The sequence below is a fragment of the Schistocerca cancellata genome, chromosome 2 (assembly GCF_023864275.1).
Source record: "Schistocerca cancellata isolate TAMUIC-IGC-003103 chromosome 2, iqSchCanc2.1, whole genome shotgun sequence".
Classification (NCBI taxonomy): Eukaryota; Metazoa; Arthropoda; class Insecta; order Orthoptera; family Acrididae; genus Schistocerca; species Schistocerca cancellata.
The window spans coordinates 589,907,634-589,932,915 of record NC_064627.1 but is presented as its reverse complement, the minus strand read 5'-3'; the positions used below and the strand labels follow the sequence as shown (position 1 = coordinate 589,932,915).

Here is a 25,282-nt window from a genome sequence, read left to right as displayed (position 1 = left end):
GATATCTACTCTGCATGAAAGATGGTATGCCGAGACAAGTTAAGTTCCTGATTCACTTTTAAAATATCCTTTTCTGCTTAGACACATATTATGGTACAAGGGTAATATATTTCCTATCTCAGACTCACTAGCCAACAACATACAATGAGCTTTTTGCCGATTCTTATAGAGAAGAAGTGTGTTTAAAATACAATTCGATGTGGTGACTCTACTATTAGCAATAGGAGGCTTTTCTTTTAAGCACAAGACATAAATACCGAACACTTTTAATTTAGCACATATAGAAAGGAGTGAGAAAGCAAATCCAAGCCTACACCAAAATCTAATACTCAAACATAAAACAGAAAGTACCAAGCCATGAATAACTCTAGTTGAAATTAGTCTGTATATCACCACATCAGGCAATATTACTCTGAGTTTAGTTATACAAACAGCAAAATGGGCAAACCAAAATTACTTACCAACAGAAGACATTTACAATAACAACAGTACACTGTGACTGAGTCAAAGAAAAATATCCTTGATCAAAATGGCTCATCATCTACAGAAATGTACACAACATTCACATCAAGTCAGCCATGAAATATGAATGGGACATCGTCTTCACTGACAAATTCCCAAGCAATGAAAAACTCGACAAAATACACTTTAATTTGACTAACAGCTGCATTATATGTAGAAATGTTGAAACATTGGTCTACAGATTTGCTTGTGGACAAACATAAGTGGAATTGCCCCCATCAGAAACTGGCAATGATCGACATAATGCCCCCTGCAGATGTAGACATAATTGAATTGATATGGCCGGGAAGACAGAACAAAGAACAACACTGCAACTGGATGCTTCTGAATACTACAGCAGATACAACACACCACTAAGCAGTAACAAATTATGACTGTTAAACATGTAATGAGAATGAACACTCGAAAACCATGACATATGCCAAATATACAGGAAGCTTTGACAATATGCTAAATGTAATGACAAAGTCATAAATACAAGGAGAAGAGGAGGATGAAATCAAGTGCTGGTAGTGATAGTGGTGTAGCTCTAGTCTCTGGAAAGAAATGCTAATTACTATGGAAAAAACCCGAAACTTTTTAATGTATGAAATAACAGACATTTTTCCATGCTACTTAATGTGTATATGTCTGTATTGTGTTAATAAATTGGACAGTTATTATTATTAACAAATTATTTAAAAAACAGGGACAGTATGCAGCATGGCCAGTTAGTAGGTACTGTTAGTTCATCTTGTTGTCACTGGTCCGGTGAGTATTTAAGGATGGGAGGAATTAAAACAAACACAAAAATTGATGAGATCAGAATTGATCAGGTGAAACAACTTTGGTATCTCGATATTATAACCAGAGGGGACAAAGGATGCTTATTGAAAGTGAAGATAAGAGTTGCATTGGCTATAAAGCCATTTATGTCCAAAAAACATTTTAAGCAGCAAATATATGAATACATGTGTCAGAAAATCCCTTGCAAAATCATTTGCATGAAGCATACTGCTCTGCAGAAATTAAAATTGGACTTTGGGTAAATTGGAGAGTAACCAACTTGAAGCTGCAGAATTGTGGATATGGCAGAAAATGAAAAGAATGAGTTGGATGGAAAGAAAAAAACCTGCAGGTCTTGAGGGAAATCAATAAAGGGGGAAGATTCTAAAGGAAATGGGGGAAAAAAATTGATGTCATCAGACACAACATTTTCATCAGTAACATTCTTGAAGGGGAAAGAACTGGGAAAGAAAGGAAGAGGACAGTGTGGGATAAAGTATTTGGATGACATCAGGAAGAGGGTAGGATGTGACAATCGTATTGGAACTGAAACAAACAGCCATTGAAAGAAGAGAGTGGTTGTATCAACGAGGTATTAGCCTTTGGAATATGAATGAAAGTGTTTCCAGGATGTGTAACTGAACGCTTTGTCTGTAACAAAAGTGTACCCATGATGTCATCCATCTCTCCTAGAGGTTTGATGCGAAGATTTTTAAACAACCTGTGTATGTTAATTTTCATCACAGATGGGTTTTACCCAAAGTGTGATACTAAATTTGATCCAAAACAGTTTAAAGTATAACTATGTGGTAAAATCTGTTACTTTTGATGTCTTAAAAGACTGGGGAAAATTAACAATAATTTTTAACTGGTCTATGTTTAAAAACTCACACATATATTACTATCAATATACTGGGGTAGGCAGTATGCAGCACATCAGGTTAGTAGACTCTGGCCCTGATAGTTCATTTAAATGTAAAACAAAAAAAAAACAATGACTGCAAAATTGTAAATCTATTAAATTTGCTGTGCCAAAAATATACCTTCCTTATACTATGCTCTGCGCTATTCATTAAGCTCTCCAGTGTGACTTGTAGGAGCTAGTTAGTTAGTTTCATTTTCCATGGATCATAAGCATAATATATCATAATGATGTGGAATGAATCATATTCATTTGTAAATATGCCTACATGCTGATCACTTACATGGAGGAAAAAAATCACCTATTAGAGTAATAAAAATTGTTCTACAGAATACGAGTTGTAAGGCGAAATTTTTTCAGTTTATTTTCAAGTTTTACTATACTGTCTGTCAGGCATTTTGTCACCACATAAATGATCAAAAATATTCGTTGTAACACTGTGCATCCTTTAGTTAGGTCACAGAAAATACCAACTGGCACAATTTGGTTATTTAATGCTTGTAAAATCTGGCGAGTGAACATGTAACTAGCATACCAATACAGCAACTACTCTGGAATCCAAACTTGAGGATATTATTGTCACTGAGGTGAGATACTAATCTAGAATGCATCAACTTCTCAAAAATTTTGGAAATGACATCAGTAGTGAAACAGGTAAGTAGTTCCTGATGATGTCTTTCCTATCAGCTTTCTGAAAGTGGCATTTAACAATGGCATATTTAAGTCTCTCTGGAAAAATGCCTTGAGTTAGTGATGCATTACACATTTCAGATAAGAATGGTCTTACTACATGGGAATAAATCTTTTAATATTCTCTTGGAAGCACCAACAAGTCCTTACAACAAATTGTTTTTGAGGGAATATATAAGGGGTGATCAAAACGTTTCCGTTCGACAGCATTGCTGCAATGTACATGCAATGTAGCACGACTCCGATCCATGTGTAAAAGTACGACATGTAGGCAAGGGATTAATGTGGTGTATAATGAAAAATGTATATGGGGCAGCATGTCTGTCAAAAACCACTATTGTAGAAAATTGTAACACAGGAAGCTACTGTTTCATGATAATGCAGGTTCTCATACCATAAATGCAGTAATGCAGAAGTTAAACCAAATCAAGTGGGACACACTCGAACACCCACAATATAACAGTCCCGATCTCTCCCCATGTGATCATCACACCTTCGGTTCCTTAAGGGTGAATAATTCCTTTCAGACATGGATGTACAGCAGGCAGTTACAGACTTCTTCATGCAGAAGTACATGGTGTTTTACCAAATAAGTATTTTCAACCTAATGCATTGGTGGGATGGTTGTCACAATGCTCACACCAAGTTTGCCTGATTGGTATTCTGATTCTGGACTGTTAAGTCCTTTGAGCAGTTACTTTTGTCATCCCCTACATAATTTTCTTAATTTCAAAAGGAGAAGCTGGTTAGACATTCATGCGACTGAAGTTTTGCTAGTTGTTTTTCAATATACTGCTGTGATTTTTCTTTTGAACTGTTTGTCTGTATACTTTGTACTATATTTAAGAAATTAGATATATTTGCTACCTAGGACTCCTCATTTATGGCCCTTCCATTCAATTAAATTGTGTTGATGTCATTTTCTGTGGCTGGTTGGCCTATCTCTCTGTCTGAATTACTGATTTCTGACATTATGTGTGTGTTCTTTGAATTTTCAATAACTTTCCTTAGTAGTTTTTAAAGTGTGCAACTACTGCAGAATCTCTACTCGTTCTTGCCAACAGATACACTTACCTTTTTCTTTCACAAGATACTTTAATTCCTCTTGTGAACCATGCTTTTTTACATGGGTGATTTAATGTTCTTCCTGATTATCTTATGGGGAAAGCCGTTTTCAGAAAAATGATATGAATTTGTCATGGACTAGATTTAATTTTACATCAGCATTTGGTTCATTATAAATTTAATCCCAGATCATTGTTCTGTTGTCACTAGTAATTCTGATTTCCACTGAGGAGTATCAATACTGTAAGGCACTGTCTTATTTATCCTAACTAACTGTACATTATGATTAGCAAGAACAGTTGTTACTGGATGAATGGTTATTTTCTTACTTTGAGCTTAATCAAAGAAAACATTATCAATCACAGTCCTACTGTCTTTATCCAGCCATTCTGATATCAAATTGTAAGATCTAAATAAGGTTTCCAGATCATTTTTCCTATCAGAATTCTTTAGAAAATCTACACTGAAGTCACCACAAATTACTAACTGCTTGCTGCTGTCTGAGTGATACTGCAGTAAGGAATCCAAAATTCTCATAAAAAGGTCAAAATTTCCCAGTGGGAATGTGCAATCCATCATCTAACCTCCAGTTCTCAACCACATGACACCACCAAACTATCAGTTAACAATGAATGCCTACAGACAACATATTTTGGCTGTTACGTATCATTTTACAATAAAGATAATGGAAAATCTTTGTATTAGGTCTTCAGTAGCCCTATGTATGTCAGCCCTGGTCCAGTGGCCAGCAAACAGACATAATTGTTCCATCACAAATATTGGGGAAGTATAAGAATCTTACGTACCATGTGTTCCATTACAACAATGTAAAATGAAACAAATGTGCACAATGGAGCTTCAAATACGCGACATGTGTCAAGCGCTGGCAGTTCTACCTGCCAAAATGAGCCTTATACAACATCAACACATAATTCTTGAGCACATTGCAGATTATAACAATGTTGACCTCGGTACTTGGCACCTGTCTTTCAACACCACTGATGGCAAACTCCAGAGGTAACGAGAAGCTTTCAAACAAACTGTCGTCTCACCATATACTTAGTCATAATTTATGTTAATTTTCTCACATTGATTTCTTAATTGTTTTCTTTCACAGCTTGTTTTCTTCATTTATATTCTGCATGGACATCCCCCCCCCCCCCTCTCTCTCTCTTCCCCCTCCTCCTCCAACACACGTCTGCATATCAATATTTCTCTGTGTTAACCTATCTTTTGTTTACATTTGTACTTTTGTATTTTTAAGTTATGTCTCATCTTTGATTTCCATCTCAAATCTCTGAAATGCCCAATGGGAACTGACTGTAAAACAGAACCTATGGCTCCATTATGAATTCATCTTTCATTAATACCTCATTTGTCTTTGCCTTCTCTCCAGTTGGCTGTCATTGCCTCTAACCTTTTCATCATCCAAACCATTGGCTCCATTCAGAATCCCTGTACTTTACTGGCAATAGGAATCTACTGACTAGTAGGCTTTTCAACAAATTTTTACACGGACACTGACTGAATGGCACTTCAAGTAACCGATGGTGGCCTTCACACATACTAATCTCACTGCTTTGTGCCATAAGGTTTTTAGAGTAACTGATAAAGGGTGATGGCTTCTACATACCGTAGTGAGGCGATGGTTTGAATGGCTTGAGTAGTCACATGTTATCACAAAATGAATTGACAACCTCCATTATCTACTGAAAAAATGCAATTTTTTTAATTTTTTTAAATTTAATTATACAGTATGTAGCATCTCACTCCCCCCAGTTTTGACATATCACAATGCATCTAGGGACCTATTATCAATGTCCTCTTTTTTTCATGCTGGCATACCATAGTCCATATCAATTCAGGCAGACTAGGAAAAAATCTTACCTTCATAGTCTCGGATGTTACTGAATTTAGCATATGTTGAAATGAAGGAAGGAACACTTTAATCCCCTCCCCCCCCCCCCCCAAAAAAAAAAAAAATAACATTTCTGATCCGCGATACAGCCCTACAAAGATGACACTGCAAGTACAATTTTGAAGATGCAAATTTTGAATTTTTTTTTTTACAATGCTGTATCTCTGGAACAGTTTTAGATATTTAGTTTTTTTTATTTGAAAGATAATTGCTTTATGATTACAAAGAAATCCTCCATTCGGACTTATCTGTCCAAGTTCTTTTACTATAGCGCTCTCAACTACTTTTTTTATAGTTTATGGAAAAAAAATTTTTTTTTCAAAAATGCCAATCCATAAAATTGTGATTTTTTTCAGTTGATTGGTACCATTAGTTCTACATTCCCTGAAAGGAGACCTTCCACTTTTGACATACATAAAACCTGTTCTATTACCACAGTATCACATAACAGGCTCATGAAAATCAAAACCTAGCATTATTTAACATAATTTAATTCTGAAAGATGAGTAAGAGACTCATTTTCAAGCATTGTAAATGGTTCTAAAATGTATGCAAAAGGTCCAAAGACTTAAAGGTTTCAATATACAACTTCTGTGCACTCTGTTTTGTATTGAAATTAGCCAGTCAGTGAATTAAAAATGTGTTCCACTGCTGCAGTATCTTCCTTTGATATAGAGTAATGCCCTCCTGTTGAACCAATAGGAACTGGAGCACTTACAATCTTCAAAACATGGTGAACAGGAAGTGAGCACTGATGGTGTTGTTGCTGTCCTTCAACTGGAAACCTATATCCAGCAGCTGGTCCATGTGGTAGCATAAAGTTCACTACAATGTTATTTAACTCATAACTGGTGTCTGTAATCTCTGCATTCCACCAGTCACAGTCACACACACACACACACACACACACACACCACAAACATCCACCTTCTCAGGTTGTGAATCTGAATGTTATCCTGCTGTTTCTGAGGTGTTGGCCAAATGAACGAAATTTCTTCTTTCTTGCTCTTTAAAGTGCGTGCAATATGAGTTCGCCCATCACTTTGGGTCCAAATATGTTTCTTCTGAATTCCTTTCACACTGAGTAGTTTGTTTGGACCATTATTCTTTTTTCTGCTCATGGAATTCTTCAATTTCCTCTTTGGACAAAAGAATGAGGGCTGTAGATGTGTAAGATTTCACGACTCTTGTAAAATCCTCAGCATTCTGAATCAAAGCTATATTTGGTCTGAAAAGATTATGTTTTGTAGTATGGTGCTTCAGGGGGACTCCTACACCATCACAAGGCCCCTTCCTATGACCAGTAGCACTGTATACCCAGTCAATTAGCACAAGCAACTTACTCAATTTCAACAGTTGATAATGATTTTTAAAGTGACTAGGTGCACCATCAGAAATAATGATGATCTTCTCTGCCTGTTTGCAGTTGAAGAACTTTGCACATTGCTAGCAAAGTATGTGCTGAGTCATATCCTGTGTCATCTTATAATTGCAACACTTGTGGTCTTGTTTTGAAAATATGTCACTCCTGTAAAAATTGAAACCTAGTCATTACTCCAATGAAAACCTTGTACTTCTTGTGGGAGAATTACAGACACCAGTTCTCAGCAAAATCACAGTGAAGCACTAATCATAGTTCTTCAGCCTGTACACGTCCTTTCACTTCTGCAATGTGTTGTTGTTGCAATTTCTTCAGATGCTGATGTGTTACTGCTTTCACTGACCATTTACCAAGTTCATCAATGAAACTGTCAAAGGCAACAGTTTTCTTAATTAGTTTATTTTACTCCCATGTCGTATATGTAATTTCTGCAGAGTTATCCGATACGACTTCTAGGCCAAGAGTCTGTAAAGAGAGACCTCCCTTTCCAGGGCAGTCACCACATTCTTGAAACAAACAAGTCTCTCACTTTACATCACAGACTACTAATGACTACACACCCAACCAAGGTGTCATGTCACATGCTCCAGTAAGTTCTTCAAACTTACCACACATGTTCAAAATTTGTGCAGTATGCACACAAACGGACATCTCTAGGTGGGCGTGTAACTACCCACTTAGGTTGTAGTGCATGATATTTTGATCTTCCAATATGCGAATTTGTACAGTTGCTTTTATAAATTGCAAAAGTTCCTTTAATAATGCGAGTCCTGTACCTCTTCACTTTCACAACTTTCTGACATTTAACTGTTACAGTTATAGTGTCATTTTTGTTGGCACTCTGGCAAAAACAGTACCATTTATCTTCCAGATAAAATGGCTGAACTATTTAAACTTGAGCTGCTTCCACAGGATGATCATAATAGGGTTCTGGTCTTCCAAAGACTCCTTTTACAGACATCACATTTCTTGATTTGTCTACCATGTACAGGGCTATTACAAATGATTGAGGCGATTTCATAAATTCACTGTAGCTCCATTCATTGATATATGGCCACGACACACTACAGATACGTAGAAAAACTCATAAAGTTTTGTTCAGCTGAAGCCGCACTTCAGGTTTCTGCCGCCAGAGCGCTCGAGAGCGCAGTGAGACAAAATGGCGACAGGAGCCGAGAAAGCGTATGTCGTGCTTGAAATGCACTCACATCAGTCAGTCATAACAGTGCAACGACACTTCAGGACGAAGTTCAACAAAGATCCACCAACTGCTAACTCCACTCGGCGATGGTATGCGCAGTTTAAAGCTTCTGGATGTCTCTGTGAGGGGAAATCAACGGGTCGGCCTGCAGTGAGCGAAGAAACAGTTGAACGTGTGCGGGCAAGTTTCACGCATAGTGATGTGAAAGATTCAGTGTTTAAACCTCCTCTACCAAGAAACGTGCCAGAACTGCGAGCTCGCATCAACAATGCTTTCGAACTCATTGATGGGGACATGCTGCGCCGAGTGTGGGAGGAACTTGATTATCGGCTTGATGTCTGCCAAATCACTAAAGGGGCACATATCAAACATTTGTGAATGCCTAAAAAAAACTTTTTGAGTTTTTGTATGTGTGTGCAAAGCATTGTGAAAATATCTCAAATAATAAAGTTATTGTAGAGCTGTGAAATCGCTTCAATCATTTGTAATAACCCTGTACTTTGATACTGATGGAATGAGGTTCAAAATTGTTTTATTTGAAAATGTCTCTGGAATAATAGTTAAAACTTGCACCTTCTCACTGTAGGACGCACAATATTCAACAGCTGAATTGATATGGGAAAAATTCCTAGCAAGAGGTGCAAGAGTGCTTTGGCTCTTTTTCTTCTGAAGATGGAATTTGTACTTTGAAGAGTGTGGTCAGTTTTGCTGTAGTGTATTCATCCATATCTTTAGTAATTTCTCTTTGCTTTCTTGATGCATAGGGCTTATAACTCAATTTCACTGACCACAGTTTCTTAACAGGATTAACACGTATCTCTGTAGTTGACAGATTCAGGGTATTTAATTCTTCCTCTATTGATGCAAAATCTGCACCATGGGAGGCTTCACCTTATTTAGATACTGTCATTGTTGTTATTCTGTCAAAACATTTAGGACACAAAAAATCGTCACTGGAAACATCTTCACTTTGAAACAGAGTCTTCAAATGAGAACACTTATTGCCAACCTGAACAAAGTCTGTTTTTTTGTTTGTCTTATACATAATTCTTTTATGAACATGCAAATCATCAGCACACTTCATTCTCCTGTGGCCCCAGTCAGAAGACATTTCAAACAGTCCTTTTCACAAAACACATTGCAACTGTGTCAACTGGCAAATTCCTCACAAAAACATAGACTCACTGGATGTCCCCAGATTTCTTAGAAGCCTCTTCAGTAAACAAACTAGCACTGAACAACTACAAAACAGAAACCTCCAATGAACAACCATGACAAAGAAACTGACAAGAAACAACAATAAAGTGTAAGAAATATCTCAGCAATGAAAGGGAAAAGAAATAACTGCAACAAAGAAGGTGATAAGAAATAACTGCAACAAAGATAATAGAAATAAACATTGTAACAAAGAAAATAGTAAGAAACAACTTCAGCAAAGACACACATTATCCTTGAAAGTTAAAAAGAATGATTTTTTCAAATAAAACCTGTCCAACTTAAAAGTGGAAGCTCTCATTTGCAGAGAATATAGTACTACATGGCACTGAACAGGAAAGAACCTAACTTCTCTGGATTAGCATTTTTGAAAAATGTTTTTTTCTGTAAATTATAAAAAAAATTAGAAAGGTGGCAGTAAAAGAAATTTGACAGGTATGTCCAAACATAGGATACCATTGTAATCATAAAGCAATTATCTTTCAAATAAAAAAACACTAACAAACTATCTAGAACTGTTACACAGATACAGCATTTTAAAATTTTTTCCAAAATTTGCAGGGTGTTTGCAATGTCATCTTTGGCGGCCTGTATCTCGGGGCAGGAATTTTCTTGGAGAAAACATAAAAAGGTGTGTTTCTTACTTACTCATGAATTTTAACCTATGCTACATTCAATAACATCAGAGACTATGAAGGTAACCCCCATGCCTGAAGTGATATGGATTATGCCTGCTGGTTTTTCAGCTTGAGCTTGATTAACTAGGTGGATTAACTTATTATCTGTGCCTATGTCTTACTTCAGAGGCAGTATATTTGTGAGAATGTAAAACATTTGAGACAAGGTTAACAGTGCTGTGGTAGGTGCCAATGCACGTAGCCATAGCTATTTCTAAGAACAAGATATTATATACCTTACAAAACTATATAGTAAAAGAGATGTCTCAGGTTTTTCTTTTTAATTTATACACTCAAATCTATATTGGTTTAGCACACTTTAGCTGACTGACAAGGATGAGATATTTCACATTCCATTTTTTTTTAAAAAGATAGTGGTTTCTATACAATGATCTATATGTGTAAAAAGTTATGTGGGGATATAAAGACACTACAAAAATCACAGATACAAACACTGTTGAATCAGTTTTATCTTAGAATGCTTAATGTGTACCTTCAACATGGTGTATCATGATAAAGTCAGTGCTTGTTTAACTACAGAGATGGAATGTTCCTGGATTTAATCCTGATGTGGTGGCCACAATCAAATGTTCTTAAATTTTATGTCTAACCTCCTCTCAGCCAGTAAGTCTGATAATGTCTGTACCACAGAGAGCTGTTCCATTCAAACTCAAGGCAGCTCAAACCGTTCCCTGCATGTCTACCCCTCCAACATGACAATTATCAATAATGCAATTGCTCCTCAGTGTATATTTACATTATACTGCAGAATACAAGATCATTGACACTAGCCTTTTCTTCTAATTCAAATATATAAATATAAAAAATATATACTATGAATATTACACAAGTTACTTACAGATACATTTGGAAAAACAAGAGCCTTCACTGTCATAGAAGAAGAGTAGCTGTTATTTTCCAACCATGTAGGTCCATATTTCACTAGGAGTTTGGTGACATCACGGATCTGGCAACAAATAAGTAAATAAAAGTCATCTCTCTCGTTTTCCCCATGGTAAAAACCTAAAGCCACATGCTGGATGCAGAAATATATATATAAAAACAAAGATGATGTGACTTACCAAAAGAGAGCGCTGGCAGGTCGATAGACACACAAACAAACACAAACATACACACAAAATTCTAGCTTTCGCAACCAACGGCTGCTTCGTCAGGAAGGAGGGAAGGAGAGGGAAAGACGAAAGGATGTGGGTTTTAAGGGAGAGGGTAAGGAGTCATTCCAATCCCGGGAGCGGAAAGACTTACCTTAGGGGGAAAAAAGGACGGGTATACACTCACACACACACACATATCCATCCACACATATACAGACACAAGCACACATATTCAAAGACAAAGAGTTTTGGCAGAGAAGTCAGTCGAGGCGGAAGTGCAGAGGCTAAGATGTTGTTGAATGACAGGTGAGGTATGAGTGGCGGCAACTTGAAATTAGTGGAGATTGAGGCCTGGTGGATAATGAGAAGAGAGGATATATTGAAGGGCACGTTCCCATCTCCGGAGTTCGGATAGGTTGGTGTTAGTGGGAAGTATCCAGATAACCCGGACGGCGTAACACTGTGCCAAGATGTGCTGGCCGTGCACCAAGGCATGTTTAGCCACAGGGTGATCCTCATTACCAACAAACACTGTCTGCCTGTGTCCATTCATGCAAATGGACAGTTTGTTGCTGGTCATTCCCACATAGAATGTGTCACAGTGTAGGCAGATCAGTTGGTAAATCATGTGGGTGCTTTCACACGTGGCTCTGCCTTTGATCGTGTAAACCTTCCGAGTTACAGGACTGGAGTAAGTGGTGGTGGGAGGGTGCATGGGACAGGTTTTTACACCGGGGGTGGTTACAATGGCAGGAGCCAGAGGGTAGGGAAGGTGGTTTGGGGATTTCATAGGGATGAACTAAGAGGTTACGAAGGTTAGGTGGACGGCGGAAAGACACTCTTGGTGGAGTGAGGAGGATTTCATGAAGGATGGATCTCATTTCAGGGCAGGATTTGAGGAAGTCGTATCCCTGCTGGAGAGCCACATTCAGAATCTGATCCAGTCCCGGAAAGTATCCTGTCACAAGTGGGGCACTTTTGGGGTTCTTCTGTGGAAGGTTCCGGGTTTGAGGAGATGAGGAAGTGGCTCTGGTTATTTGCTTCTGTACCAGGTCGGGAGGGTAGTTACGGGATGCAAAAGCTGTTTTCAGGTTGTTGGTGTAATGGTTCAAGGATTCCGGACTGGAGGAGATTCGTTTGCCACGAAGACCTAGGCTGTAGGGAAGGGACCGTTTGATGTGGAACGGTCCCTTCCCTACAGCCTAGGTCTTTGTGGCAAACGAATCTCCTCCAATCTGGAATCCTTGAACCATTACACCAACAACCTGAAAACAGCTTTTGCATCCCGTAACTACCCTCCCGACCTGGTACAGAAGAAAATAACATGAGCCACTTCCTCATCTCCTCAAACCCGGATCCTTCCACAGACGAACCCCAAAAGTGCCCCACTTGTGACAGGATACTTTCCGGGACTGGATCAGATTCTGAATGTGGCTCTCCAGCAGGGATACAACTTCCTCAAATCCTGCCTATCCTATCCAAAGGCCTCACCTTCAGCCCCACTCCCAGATTCCACCAAACAGCCCTCGTCAAAGATTTACTGTCCTACACTCATACTCTCTGCTGGAAGTATCACTTTGCCACGAAGAAAAATGATCCTAATCCTACCCCTAATGATCCAAGTCCCCAAGACACTATCCAAATTGAACCCTGCCTGGAACAGTTCCGTCTTCCGTCACAGCGGGACCCACCTCCTCTTCCTCAAAATCACCCTCTCCAAACCTTCCAGGAATTTCTGACTTCCAGCCTTGCCTCTCAATCCTTCTTAAAAAACCTTAATCCTACTCCCAACATCACCACTGCTGAAGCCCAGGCTATCCGTGTGATCTGAAGGCTGACTGGTCCATCGTCATTCTTCCGGCGGACAAGGGTTCCACGACCGTGGTACTTGATCGTCGGGAGTATGTGGCTGAGGGACTGCTTCAGCTTTCAGACAACACCACATACAAAGTTTGCCAAGGTAATCCCATTCCTGATGTCCAGGCAGAGCTTCAAGGAATCCTCAGAACCTTAGACCCCCTACAAAACCTTTCACCTGACTCCATCAACCTCCTGACCCCACCGACACCCCGCACCCCTACCTTCTACCTTCTTCCTAAAATTCACAAACCCAATCATCCCGGCCGCCCCATTGTAGCTGGTTACCAAGCCCCCACAGAACGTATCTCTGCCTATGTGGATCAACACCTTCAACCCATTACATGCAGTCTCCCATCCTTCATCAAAGACACCAACCACTTTCTCGAACGCCTGGAATCCTTACCCAATCCGTTACCCCCAGAAACCATTCTTGCAACCATTGATGCCACTTCCTTATACACAAATATCCCGCACGTCCAGGGCCTCGCTGCGATGGAGCACTTCCTTTCACGCCGATCACCTGCCACCCTACCTAAAACCTCTTTCCTCATTACCTTAGCCAGCTTCATCCTGACCCACAACTTCTTCACTTTTGAAGACCAGACATACCAACAATTAAAAGGAACAGCCATGGGTACCAGGATGGCCCCCTCGTACGCCAACCTATTCATGGGTCGCTTAGAGGAAGCCTTCTTGGTTACCCAGGCCTGCCAACCCAAAGTTTGGTACAGATTTATTGATGACATCTTCATAATCTGGACTCACAGTGAAGAAGAACTCCAGAATTTCCTCTCCAACCTCAACTCCTTTGGTTCCATCAGATTCACCTGGTCCTACTCCAAATCCCATGCCACTTTCCTTGATGTTGACCTTCACCTGTCCAATGGCCAGCTTCACACGTCCGTCCACATCAAACCCACCAACAAGCAACAGTACCTCCATTACGACAGCTGCCACCCATTCCACATCAAACGGTCCCTTCCCTACAGCCTAGGTCTTCGTGGCAAACGAATCTGCTCCAGTCCGGAATCCCTGAAGCATTACACCAACAACCTGGAAAAAAAAAACCGCAACTACCCTCCCGACCTGGTACAGAAGCAAATAACCAGAGCCACTTCCTCATCCTCTCAAACCCAGAACCTCCCACAGAAGAACCACAAAAGTGCCCCACTTGTGACAGGATACTTTCCGGGACTGGATCAGATTCTGAATGTGGCTCTCCAGCAGGGATACGACTTCCTCAAATCCAGCCCTGAAATGAGATCCATCCTTCATGAAATCCTCCCCACTCCACAAAGAGTGTCTTTCCGCCGTCCACCTAACCTTCGTAACCTCTTAGTTCATCCCTATGAAATCCCCAAACCACCTTTCTTACCCTCTGGCTCCTACCCCTGTAACCGCCCCCGGTGTAAAACCTGTCCCATGCACCCTCCCACCACCACCTATTCCAGTCCTGTAACCCGGAAGGTGTACACAATCAAAGGCAGAGCCATGTGTGAAAGCACCCACGTGATTTACCAACTGACCTGCCTACACTGTGACACATTCTATGTGGGAATGACCAGCAACAAACTGTCCATTTGCATGAATGGACACAGGCAGACAGTGTTTGTTGGTAATGAGCATCACCCTGTGGCTAAACATGCCTTGGTGCACGGCCAGCACATCTTGGCACAGTGTTACACCGTCCGGGTTATCTGGATACTTCCCACTAACACCAACCTGTCAGAACTCCGGAGATGGGAACTTGCCCTTCAGCATATCCTCTCTTCTCGCTATCCGCCAGGCCTCAATCTCCACTAATTTCAAGTTGCCGCCACTCATACCTCACCTGTCATTCAACAACATCTTTGCCTCTGCACTTCTGCCTCGACTGACATGTCTGCCCAAACTCTTTGTCTTTAAATATGTCTGCTTGTGTCTGTATATGTGTGGATGGATATGTGTGTGTGTGCGCGAGTGTATACCCGTCCTTTTTTCCCCCTAAGGTAAGTCTTTCCGCTCCCGGGACTGGAATGACTCCTTACCCTCTCCCTTAAAACCCACATCCTTTCGTCTTTCCCTCTCCTTCCCTCTTTCCTGATGAGGCAACCGTTGGTTGCGAAAGCTAGAATTTTGTGTGTATGTTTGTGTTTGTTTGTGTGTCTATCGACCTGCCAGCGCTTTTGTTTGGTAAGTCTCATCATCTTTCTTTTTAGATATATTTTTCCCACGTGGAATGTTTCCCTCTATTATATATATATATATATATAGCATTTTCTAAAGTTATCTCAGCATCTACACAACAGCAGCATAGATAACAGCACTGTGCATAGTTCAGCTACAGACAAAGGTTATGGTAATTTTAAATAACAGCATTCTTACCATATGTACCTCAATCTATGTCTGCTTCTACATATACTTCTACATCTATACACCTATTTTGGTGTTCACACTTCAGTGCTTAGCACAAGGTTCAAAGAACAACTTTCAGAAAATTTCTCAACCATTCCATTCTTGAATAGCCCATTGTAAAAATAAACATCTAAATCTTTCCTTTCATTTTATTACAGGGGCCATCTCCACCTATAAAGGTGAGAGCTCACAAAATATTTTGCCACTCAGTGGAAAAAATCTGGTCATTAAAATGTCATAAAAAGATCTCACTGCAAACAAAAAATGTCTTTGCTTTAATGATTTTTGGCTCTTTCTTGTGTAAATTAAGATAAACATCCTTGGGGAATACCCGATATTGCACAAGATGACTTCTCATCATCCCATAACTATGAACTGTGACCTTTCCAACAGGATATCATGGATCCATGAATCCAGTTGCACAACTGTGATCATAATCCATAGGCACACAATTTGCTTAGAAACCAATTGTGAGGAATGTTGTCAAATGCCTTCTGAAAATCTAGGAATATCGAATCAACCTGAGAGCCCCCGTTCATACCACTTTTTACTTCGTATGAATAAAGTGCCAGTTATGTTTCACAACAACAATATTTTCTCAATCTATGCTGTTTCTTTTTCAACCAATTGTTTTCCTTAAGGTGTTTTATAATGTTGCAACACAGAATCCTGCTACAGATCACTGTCAATTATATGGGCCTATAATTCAGCAAATTACTTCTATTTCCTTTCTTGTTTATTTGTGTGACATTGGTACCTTCCCAGTCTTTAGGTATGGATCTTTTGCCTAGTGAGCAGTTATAAGTTATTGCTAAAATTGGAGCTATTTCATCAGCATATTCCAAATGGAACTTGACTGGGATCCAATCTGGACTGGAAGACTTGTCTTTATTAAGTGATTTAAGCTGCTTGGCTACGCTAAGGGTACTGACATCTAAGTTATCATCTTGGCAGCTGTTCTTGATTTGAATTACGGAATACATATTGTGTCCATCTTCCTTGGTGAATGAATTAGGAAAACCTTGTTTAGTAAGTCAACTTTAGTAGCTCTGTCATTGTTAATGTTACCATTGCCATCACACAGGAAGGTATTAATTGTGCCTTATCACTGTTATACTTTGTTACGTGTACAACCAGACTTTGAGACATGAGTCTCATTAAAGAAACTGTTAAATGCATCTCGCATTTATGTCCACACTAAGTTCTGAGCATCTGAAATTGTTGGCAATCTTGGAGATTTCGTGTTGTTTTAAATCTGGCAGGCTACTTTCCATTGCTTCTGCAGCAATGCCCTGACCTGTTTTGTGTACCATGTACTGTTTTGTCTCTTATCAATTTATTTTCTATAAAACTCTGAACTGCAATCAGCACTATTTCTCTGAATTATGGCCACATGTGGTCAATGCTTACATATTTAATATGTGTGGGATGGAGACTGTCTCTTAGGAAGGAGTCAATGGAATTTTCATCTGCTGTTATACACAGATATATCATGCCCTTATCTCTGCTGCATTTGGATGTTATAGTGTTGAATTCAACTACACTGACCTTGTAGTCACTAATTCCTGTATCCATCATGACACACTGTGTGTTTAGGATTGTGTGTTGTTCTGAGGTCAGTATACTATTGCAACATTTGTACTTTGTGTGACTTCCTGAACTAACTGCTAAAAATAATTTTCAGGGAAAGATTTTACTACAGTTTTGAATGATGTTTCATGCATACCAAAATTTTTAAACATGCATTTTTGGCAATGCTTGTAGGATAGACAGAAGTTACCACCTACAATTACTGAATGGACTCATAACCAGTATTGATATTTACTGTGAAAGATATTTTCTCACTGTATAGGATTAATAATTTTTATGATTCATGCCCAAAACTGCGTACACGCACTAAACCCTCAGAAGGAATATGTAGAGAACCCCAACAGGAACTATCAGCTCTGTCATTAAGGAAAAGGAGACACAAATAGATAAATAATGGCTGTCTCGTGTTTTGAATTATGTAGCTTGTCCTTTCATGTTGTATACGTGGACAAGTAAAAAAAATCCTGCATTTTTCCCAGATTTCTCTGTTGAAAATAACATTTTCGTGGGTGAAAATACACCATATCCCACGTGAAATCAATTTTTTTCCATATGACAGTATACTTTCCCATGGAGCTGTAAAACATATCACTCTTCTGAATGGTAAAGGTTTTATACAGCAGCATAGAACTTCCTGGCACTTCAGGAAACAAAACCCAGCAAAAACCACAAAGAAGTGTTTTGGAAAGATCTCCAATGTGTGGTAACATGTACACAGCATATTTTCATATTATGAAAGTATGAATATGAATTCCACCAAATACAGCACAGTAGCTTTTGAAGCACTGAAATCAAGATTGCAGTATGCTTCTGTCAGCCAGTCATAGCACGTCACATGATCTTGCAAGCCAGTGACAGTAGATATTAAGAGCATAGGACACATGGTGTGGTATATATCTTGCGTAAAAGGAAATTTACTTTGAAAGTAAGCATTTCAAACCACCATTCACAAATTTTCCCACAACTTGTTAGAATGTAAACAGTTGTGATGTCACACTCATCGAAAGCAGTTTGTTGTTGTGAAGTATTGCATAATCTTCATCCTAAAGTTGTTGGACACATTTTGCTATCAGCAGACATTTGTGTGTCCACTGCATTTTGTTGTTATAAATGGCACATTTTCTTTGCAACTGAACTTTTATTTTGGTGTTATTCTCTTGTTTATGTTTCATTGCTGCAGTGTGATTTTGCAATAGTGAGCTAAAGTAAAATTTTTTGTTAAGAGTATCATTTTCTACTAGCTAAAATTACAAAAACTGAACTGAGAATTAAAACAATGAAAAAATCTGAGAATTCTAAAAAATTCTCGGGATTTTCTGGGATTTTTCCGAGATGAGAACATTCGCAGGTTTTCCCCATATTACCAGGTTGTCTCAGTGTACACACCTTGCCTTTACTCTGTTGGTTTCCTACAGTCTTTCCTATTAACACACTAGCTCTTATCAAAGGGAATCCAGATTCTGACATGTAAGGAATAGCCTTAAATCACATTATGAAGGTGTAGATCCTGTTAACTACTTCTGATTCAGTTGTTGTTAGTGTAAGACCCAGTTTCACCTGGGCACAACTCTAAAAATGTATATTGTTTTGCTAGGGTGGTGACTGCCACTGCACATCAGAGCCGGATATTGGAAGCAAGACAGTCAAACAGTGGCAGCATCGTGTCCTGCTACGGCTACCTCAGCTGATCCACCAAAGAGATTAACAACAACAACAACAACATTATCAAGAATAAGGCAGGAAAACATACTGGCTGGCTAGACAGGTCAACTTTGATATGCCTCATAGCAGGCAAAACATTGTGACCTGGGAGTAAGTCTCGCCTTCGGCTGCCATCGCACACGCGCAGGCGCAAAGCAGTACACAGGTTGCTACAGCCAGTTTATCTCACTTTGCTGTGCTACGCTGTTTTGTCAACTAACAAGGGTTATGACTGCCCTCCAAACTCTGGACTAGAAATCTGGAACATTCTATCATTCACTGCCTACACTTGGCAGGACTAAATGGACACTGTTTATCAAAATGGACTTTGGCTTGTGAATTGGACTTGTATTTTCATGGTACGTGTAATAAATATGTATCAACAATTGAGTCTATGTTCTGTCAGTCATAACACGTCACAAGTTGTTAATAGTTTTTATTACTTTGTACTTTGTTTGTTTGCATGTACTTGCATGCATGCCTGTGCGTGTGTGTGTGTGGGGGGGGGGGGGGGGGGGGGGGGGGGCAGGTACCATTTTCTCATTTTTGTTCACATATACACACAATAAATATCTTAAATTTTGGTATGGAACAGCAGCAAGAACTACATTAGGCACGTGTCATGGTCGACAAGTAAAAAATAGAAAACAACATAATTGAAATTCCTTTTTTTTTTCTCTCTAAAATATAAATCGACACACATCTGATTCTGACTGGCTACAGTTGCTGAGAGACTTATTTTAATTATACCTCCCATTTTAGGAAAAAGTTTAAGATAAAGTGTACTAGTCCAATAAATAATAAGTGAAGACTTTTGTCTTGAGCACAACACACCGTCTTCTTTTTTTTCTCTCATAGGTTTTTTGGTGACATTTCACCATAATTGGTCGAGTCCCTTTACTTTTTTCTGTTGAACAACACACACAATACTGTATGATGTAAAATAGTACATGAGAACATACAAAGTTTTGGAACTGTGGTCAGTACGGTTAATGTGTTGTAGCAAACATTATACCTTAATAGCATATTCTGTTGTTCATGCTGCTGTCTGTTATCTGCAATACAGCTAATATTTCAGAATAGTTTGTCATTTGCAACTAATAAGGATTTCTCTAAAGTACTGTGCTTAACTTTAAAAAAGTGTGTGTGTGTGTGTGTGTGTGTGTGTGTGTGTGTGTGTGTGTGTATGGGGGCCTTTGAGGGGGGGGGGGGGGATGGAACTATTGCTTTTTTGGGTTTTTAATGTTATTTTTATCATACTGCCTGACCATCTAGTCTGGTGAGTGCTGTTGGCAAGCGGGGTGCACTCAGTCCTTGTGAGGCAAACTGAGGAGCTACAGTGTGCTGACCACATGCCCCTCCATATCCACATCCAGTGACACCTGTGGGCTGAGGATGAAACGGCAGCCGGTCAGTACCATTGGGCCTTTCAAGGCCTGTTCAGACGGAGTTAAGTTTTATCATACTGCCATTATTTATTTCTTAGTCCCTGCTATGTTAATCATGTTTATCATTTGTTTAGCAGGTTATTGTAATTGTTTGTGAAAAAATGTGCCTGTCTCTTGGTTATGAAGATACGTGATGCATGATGGAATTGCAAATTCGTGATTGTGGGAGGTGTATGCATTTTCTTTCATTTTAACTTACTTTTTGCAGTTTCCACATGCTCCAAAAGCTGTGATGTGTATTTATGAAAATACACATCACTGTTTACTAAATATGCAGCGGTTACACTGTTCCACCATCTTGTATCTTCTAACAGTTCTTGGAGAACAGTGAAAAGGAGTTTCATTACTGGGAGCCGTGTATTCATGTATTACTTCCTTTACTTCTACAAATTTTTTTGTATGTGACAGTTTTCCTCAATTACTAATTTCTGTGGGGGCTGTTACTGCATCAGGGAATTTCTAGGTCAGTGTTATTGTGTGTGGTCCACACCCATAAAAAGCTCTGAAAACGTGGAGTGACAAGGTCACTCTTGAGTTCACTTACGTGGTCTATGTAACTAATGTTGACATTTCTATATGTCTGTCTGAAATGCCGGATTAATTGTTTGTGTTGGTATCAGTTGTCCTCAGTTTCTTTTGCACTGAGTTCTCTGCTCTTCTGACGATTTTCAGCTCTGGTTTCCCAGTATGTTGCCCGCTATATGACCTGTTTTATTGCTGAAGATGGAAGTATATCATATGTTTGCCATGTGGATGCTTTTTCAAATTATATGAGTATTTATTGTTGGAGCAAACACAGATGCAAAAAATGATCCGTCATGAAGAAGAATCACCTGTGCAGATGTACTACAAATCAAATGATATTCGTGCCTATTGCTGTAATGTGCCAAATAAGAGATCAAGGTTGTCTTCAGTACTCATACTACTTGTATCTGCCTTGTAACTATGTTTACCTCTTATATCTAAAACGGAAATTAGTGAAACACAGGAGCAATGTTGGTGAATGCAAATTGGGGGAAAGCTTATCATCCATCATTTCACAGTTATGCAAATAGGAAGTATCTATTTACATATTAAACATTACAAGTTTCATAAGAGTTAAATGAATCTGTGAAAACATTTATTAGTTCATTGAATCCTGTCACAAAGGAGAAACTCTGATAGTGCGAAATGAGTCAAGGTGAACAATAAGAAAGTGAAGCAGCTTCAAGAACCAGCATTAATATTCAAATATGCTTTTAAGGGGTGCATCTCATGAAGTATCACAGACTCAAAGATGAAATAAACTAAATATGGGTAACTACATGCTTTTCCCCATGTTGCACAATTTTGAGAACACATTAAAATATAACAGAAAATAATAACTAATGAAAAAAAAAACACTGATTAGTGAAATTTCAGACCCACAAAAAACACAGTGTTCCATTTAGAAATATCTCTGAACTACCTTTATCATAAATCTTGTATCAGGTTTGTCTGTACCATAGAGTTTCATGGCCTGATGATATGTCAGCTGAGGGAATGGTGCAGATATTGGCTCTGCTTCTTCAGGCCAACTGTAGACAAGCATTTCTTCTATCAGTTGCAGAATACCATCTCTATCAGGGAAAGATAATTCTATGTCAAGCTGAAACATTGTTTAAAAAAAAAATCACTATTTATCAGGCATTCCTGCAAAAATCATAGAAAATACGATAAATAAAGTAACTATTAGAGAATGAACATTATTTGCCTTACAAAGGTCTCATTTTCTGTTTTGGAAGCACTTAGAAAAATCTAATTATAAATATTCACAATAGTGATAAGTATGAAAAACGAGCCTTTCAAGGTCCTTTAATAATTTATACAATAAACTAGATAGGCAGTACAGAAATTGCAATATAACAATTATGAAACAGACTTTATGATAACGATCGCGAGTCGCGAAAAAAAGAGCTTTTTGTGTGTCTTTCTGTCGCTCAGCATCTCCTCTATATAGTGAGTAGCAACTATCCTTTTCACTGTATTGCTACATTCCATCCTGGATTTTCCATTATTTGATTAAGAAACAGACAACCATAAAAAAATGAACAGGTTCAGCATTCTTGAAACTTCCCCCATGCTGTGGCTAAGCCATGTCTCTGCAATATCATTTCTTCCACGAGTTCTGCAAGGTCTGCAGGATAGCTTCTATGAAGTTTGGAAGGTAGGAGATGAAGTACTGGCGGAATTAAAGCTGTGACGATGGGTCGTGAGTCATGCTTGGGTAGCTCACTGATGATCAGATCCCATAGACTTACAAACTGCTGGAGATGATGATTACTACATTTCACCCTCTGTTCCAAATAGTCTTGGACATCTTATGCAAGATAAGATGAGGTGTTTTGTGGGCTAGTCAAGGTGCGATACGGTGCCTGAGTATTCATCAGACCATGATGATATGCATGCAGCATTGTGAACACAAGTGTTAGTCACCATGGAAGGAGGGAATCTACACAGCATATTAATTGTGAAGTTTTAGAAGGAATGGCAATGCCTGGTCGGCAGAATGATGAAGTAGACTATAATGTAGCAAGTTATTACCAGTTAACATTTATTGCAGTATAGCACACAGCCATGTATCACGGTGGCTGCAAGGATTTACTCACAGCGCAGCTGACACTACCAACCGTGACAACGGTCTTCAGTAACATTTAGTAGGAACATAAATTCATACCCCCTACGAATCTAAATAAACGACAGTAATTATCAACCAATTTTTTTTCAAACTTGGTATATCACCTTTTATTATTAAGTAAAGGATCCTGTAAAAATTTCAGACTTTTATCTCTTATAGCTCTGGAGATTGAGAACATTACTTAAATGTCCAAAAATCGACACTTACGTTTCAAGACTCAGTTAGGAACAATAGCAGTTTGTGTTTTATCGTCATCTAAAGTCATACCAGAATTCTCAATATATAAAATCATTTAACTGGAATTTTTCTTTTCAACAATTTAATTATGCTACAATTTTGTAGTGTAAAAATCATTCAAAATTATTATCTGCTTATTATTTTGTTGTGTGTATACATGGAATGAATGAGTGTGTGTGTGTGTGTGGGACATACGAAAAAAACTTAATACTATTTTATCTAAACACTTATGAAACTGAATCATGGGAAAATTGTTGTGCAACCACAAAGCTGATGACGTATGTCGATGTGTGCTTGCTTTTGTAAGAAAGCAGCCAGAATAGAAGTCGGAATTTGAATAAGTTTCAAAATTAATTTAAGGATTATTTTGCATTTCGGTCTATTTTATTAAACATATATTAGAAATTGGCATTGGAATGACATAAATGATTTTTTGATTAGTGATTGACTCAGGCAAGTTTTGCCACGAGAATGATCTAGAAGGATAATTCTGATTGGTCATTCAGACCATTAGCCAATCATAATTAAGCTGTTATCGCACACAGAAAGTTAGATAGGCAGAGAGTAGGGTGGCATCGAGAGAGTGGCTCGCCAAACTTCGTACGTGTAACATCATGCTAAATGTCACCGACAAAATAGCTTGTAAAATGAAGAACTATTGAGTTCATTGCTGATAGGAAGTGTGATGACTTAGGCAGTTGAAGTTACGAACATTTGAGGACAATTTGATTAATTAGTTGGTGTGTTCTGAGTGTGTGTCATTTCAGTCTTAGTGTTGAGCACATCAGACATTGAAGACCACTGATACGATCGAAGTTTCAACTCGCTATAGTAGTAGGTCAGTGACTGTCAGATCGAACATTTGTCGGGTCGGACTGGTAGATATTCTGGCTGATTTTTTGTGAAAAATTTTGGTGCACTGACAGTGACCTTGGAATGGTAGAGCAGTAAAAATAGTAAATTTGGACTTGATAGCAAAATTATGTGCTTTCTTAAGAATATAAAACCAGTTTACTAAAATTTCTGAAGGCTTACTGCAGGTAAACTGTATTTACCCACCACCTGAAATTTGTTAAAATGAACCTACAGGAACTGATTCACAATTTGAGTTACGCAGCTTCTTTTTTTTTTTTTTTTTTTTTTTTTTGTGGTTTTAGGGCGCACAACTTCAATGGTCATTAGCGCCCTGACTACTCTAAAAATGCACCGCGAGCCACAAGTTGACAACAACAACTAAAAGGAAAAACACAATAAAAGACAGACTGACAGGCATAGGAGTAAAAAACTTCATCAAATGTCCTTAGCAAGGTGTGTCAAATTGATAAAACAAAGAACACGAGCAGCTGCTCGTGGGTCATCCGCTAAAACGGCATCGAAAGTAATAGGCAGGTTAAGATCGAGGCGCAGTTGGTTAAGATCGGGACAGGACATTAAAATGTGCCTAACCGTCAGCAAGTGCCCACATGGGCAGAACGGCGCCGGCGCAGCCGTCAGCAGATGGCGATGGCTGAACCGGCAGTGTCCAATCCTTAACCTTGCTAAAACGACCTCCTCCCGCCGAGAAGGGCGTGAGGAGGACGTCCAAGCCACGGGAAGAGGTTTTAAGGCCCGAAGCTTGTTGTCGGTAAGTGCAGCCCAATCGGCATGCCACAGCGACACAACGCGCCGACAAATGACCCTGCTAAGATCGGACGAAGGGACACAACAAGAAGCTGTCCGAGGCTGGAGGACCGCAGCCTTGGCCGCGGCATCTGCAGCTTCGTTCCCAGGGATACCGACATGGCCGGGAACCCACATAAAGCTAACCGGCGGACCGACGTCCACCAGCCGCTGAAGAGAGCGTTGGATCCGGTGTACGAAAGGGTGAACCGGGTACGGATCACTGAGGCTCTGGATGGCGCTCAGGGAATCTGAGCAGATGACAT

General features: G+C 39.1%; 1 protein-coding gene across 4 annotated transcripts in view; it reads right to left on the bottom strand.

The window, feature by feature from the left end:
• Positions 1-25,282, bottom strand: part of LOC126162222 (aspartate--tRNA ligase, mitochondrial) — a 138,215-nt gene that overhangs the window by 19,456 nt on the left and 93,477 nt on the right. For 3 of the 4 annotated variants that reach the window (XM_049918576.1, XM_049918577.1, XM_049918579.1), the window contains 2 exons: positions 21,912-22,091; positions 11,216-11,323 (listed from right to left, as the gene is read on the bottom strand). In XM_049918576.1, coding sequence (XP_049774533.1) covers positions 11,216-11,323; positions 21,912-22,091 — 288 coding nt within the window. The remainder of the gene's footprint in view (positions 1-11,215; positions 11,324-21,911; positions 22,092-25,282) is intronic. The other variant, XM_049918578.1, reaches the window with a different exon arrangement.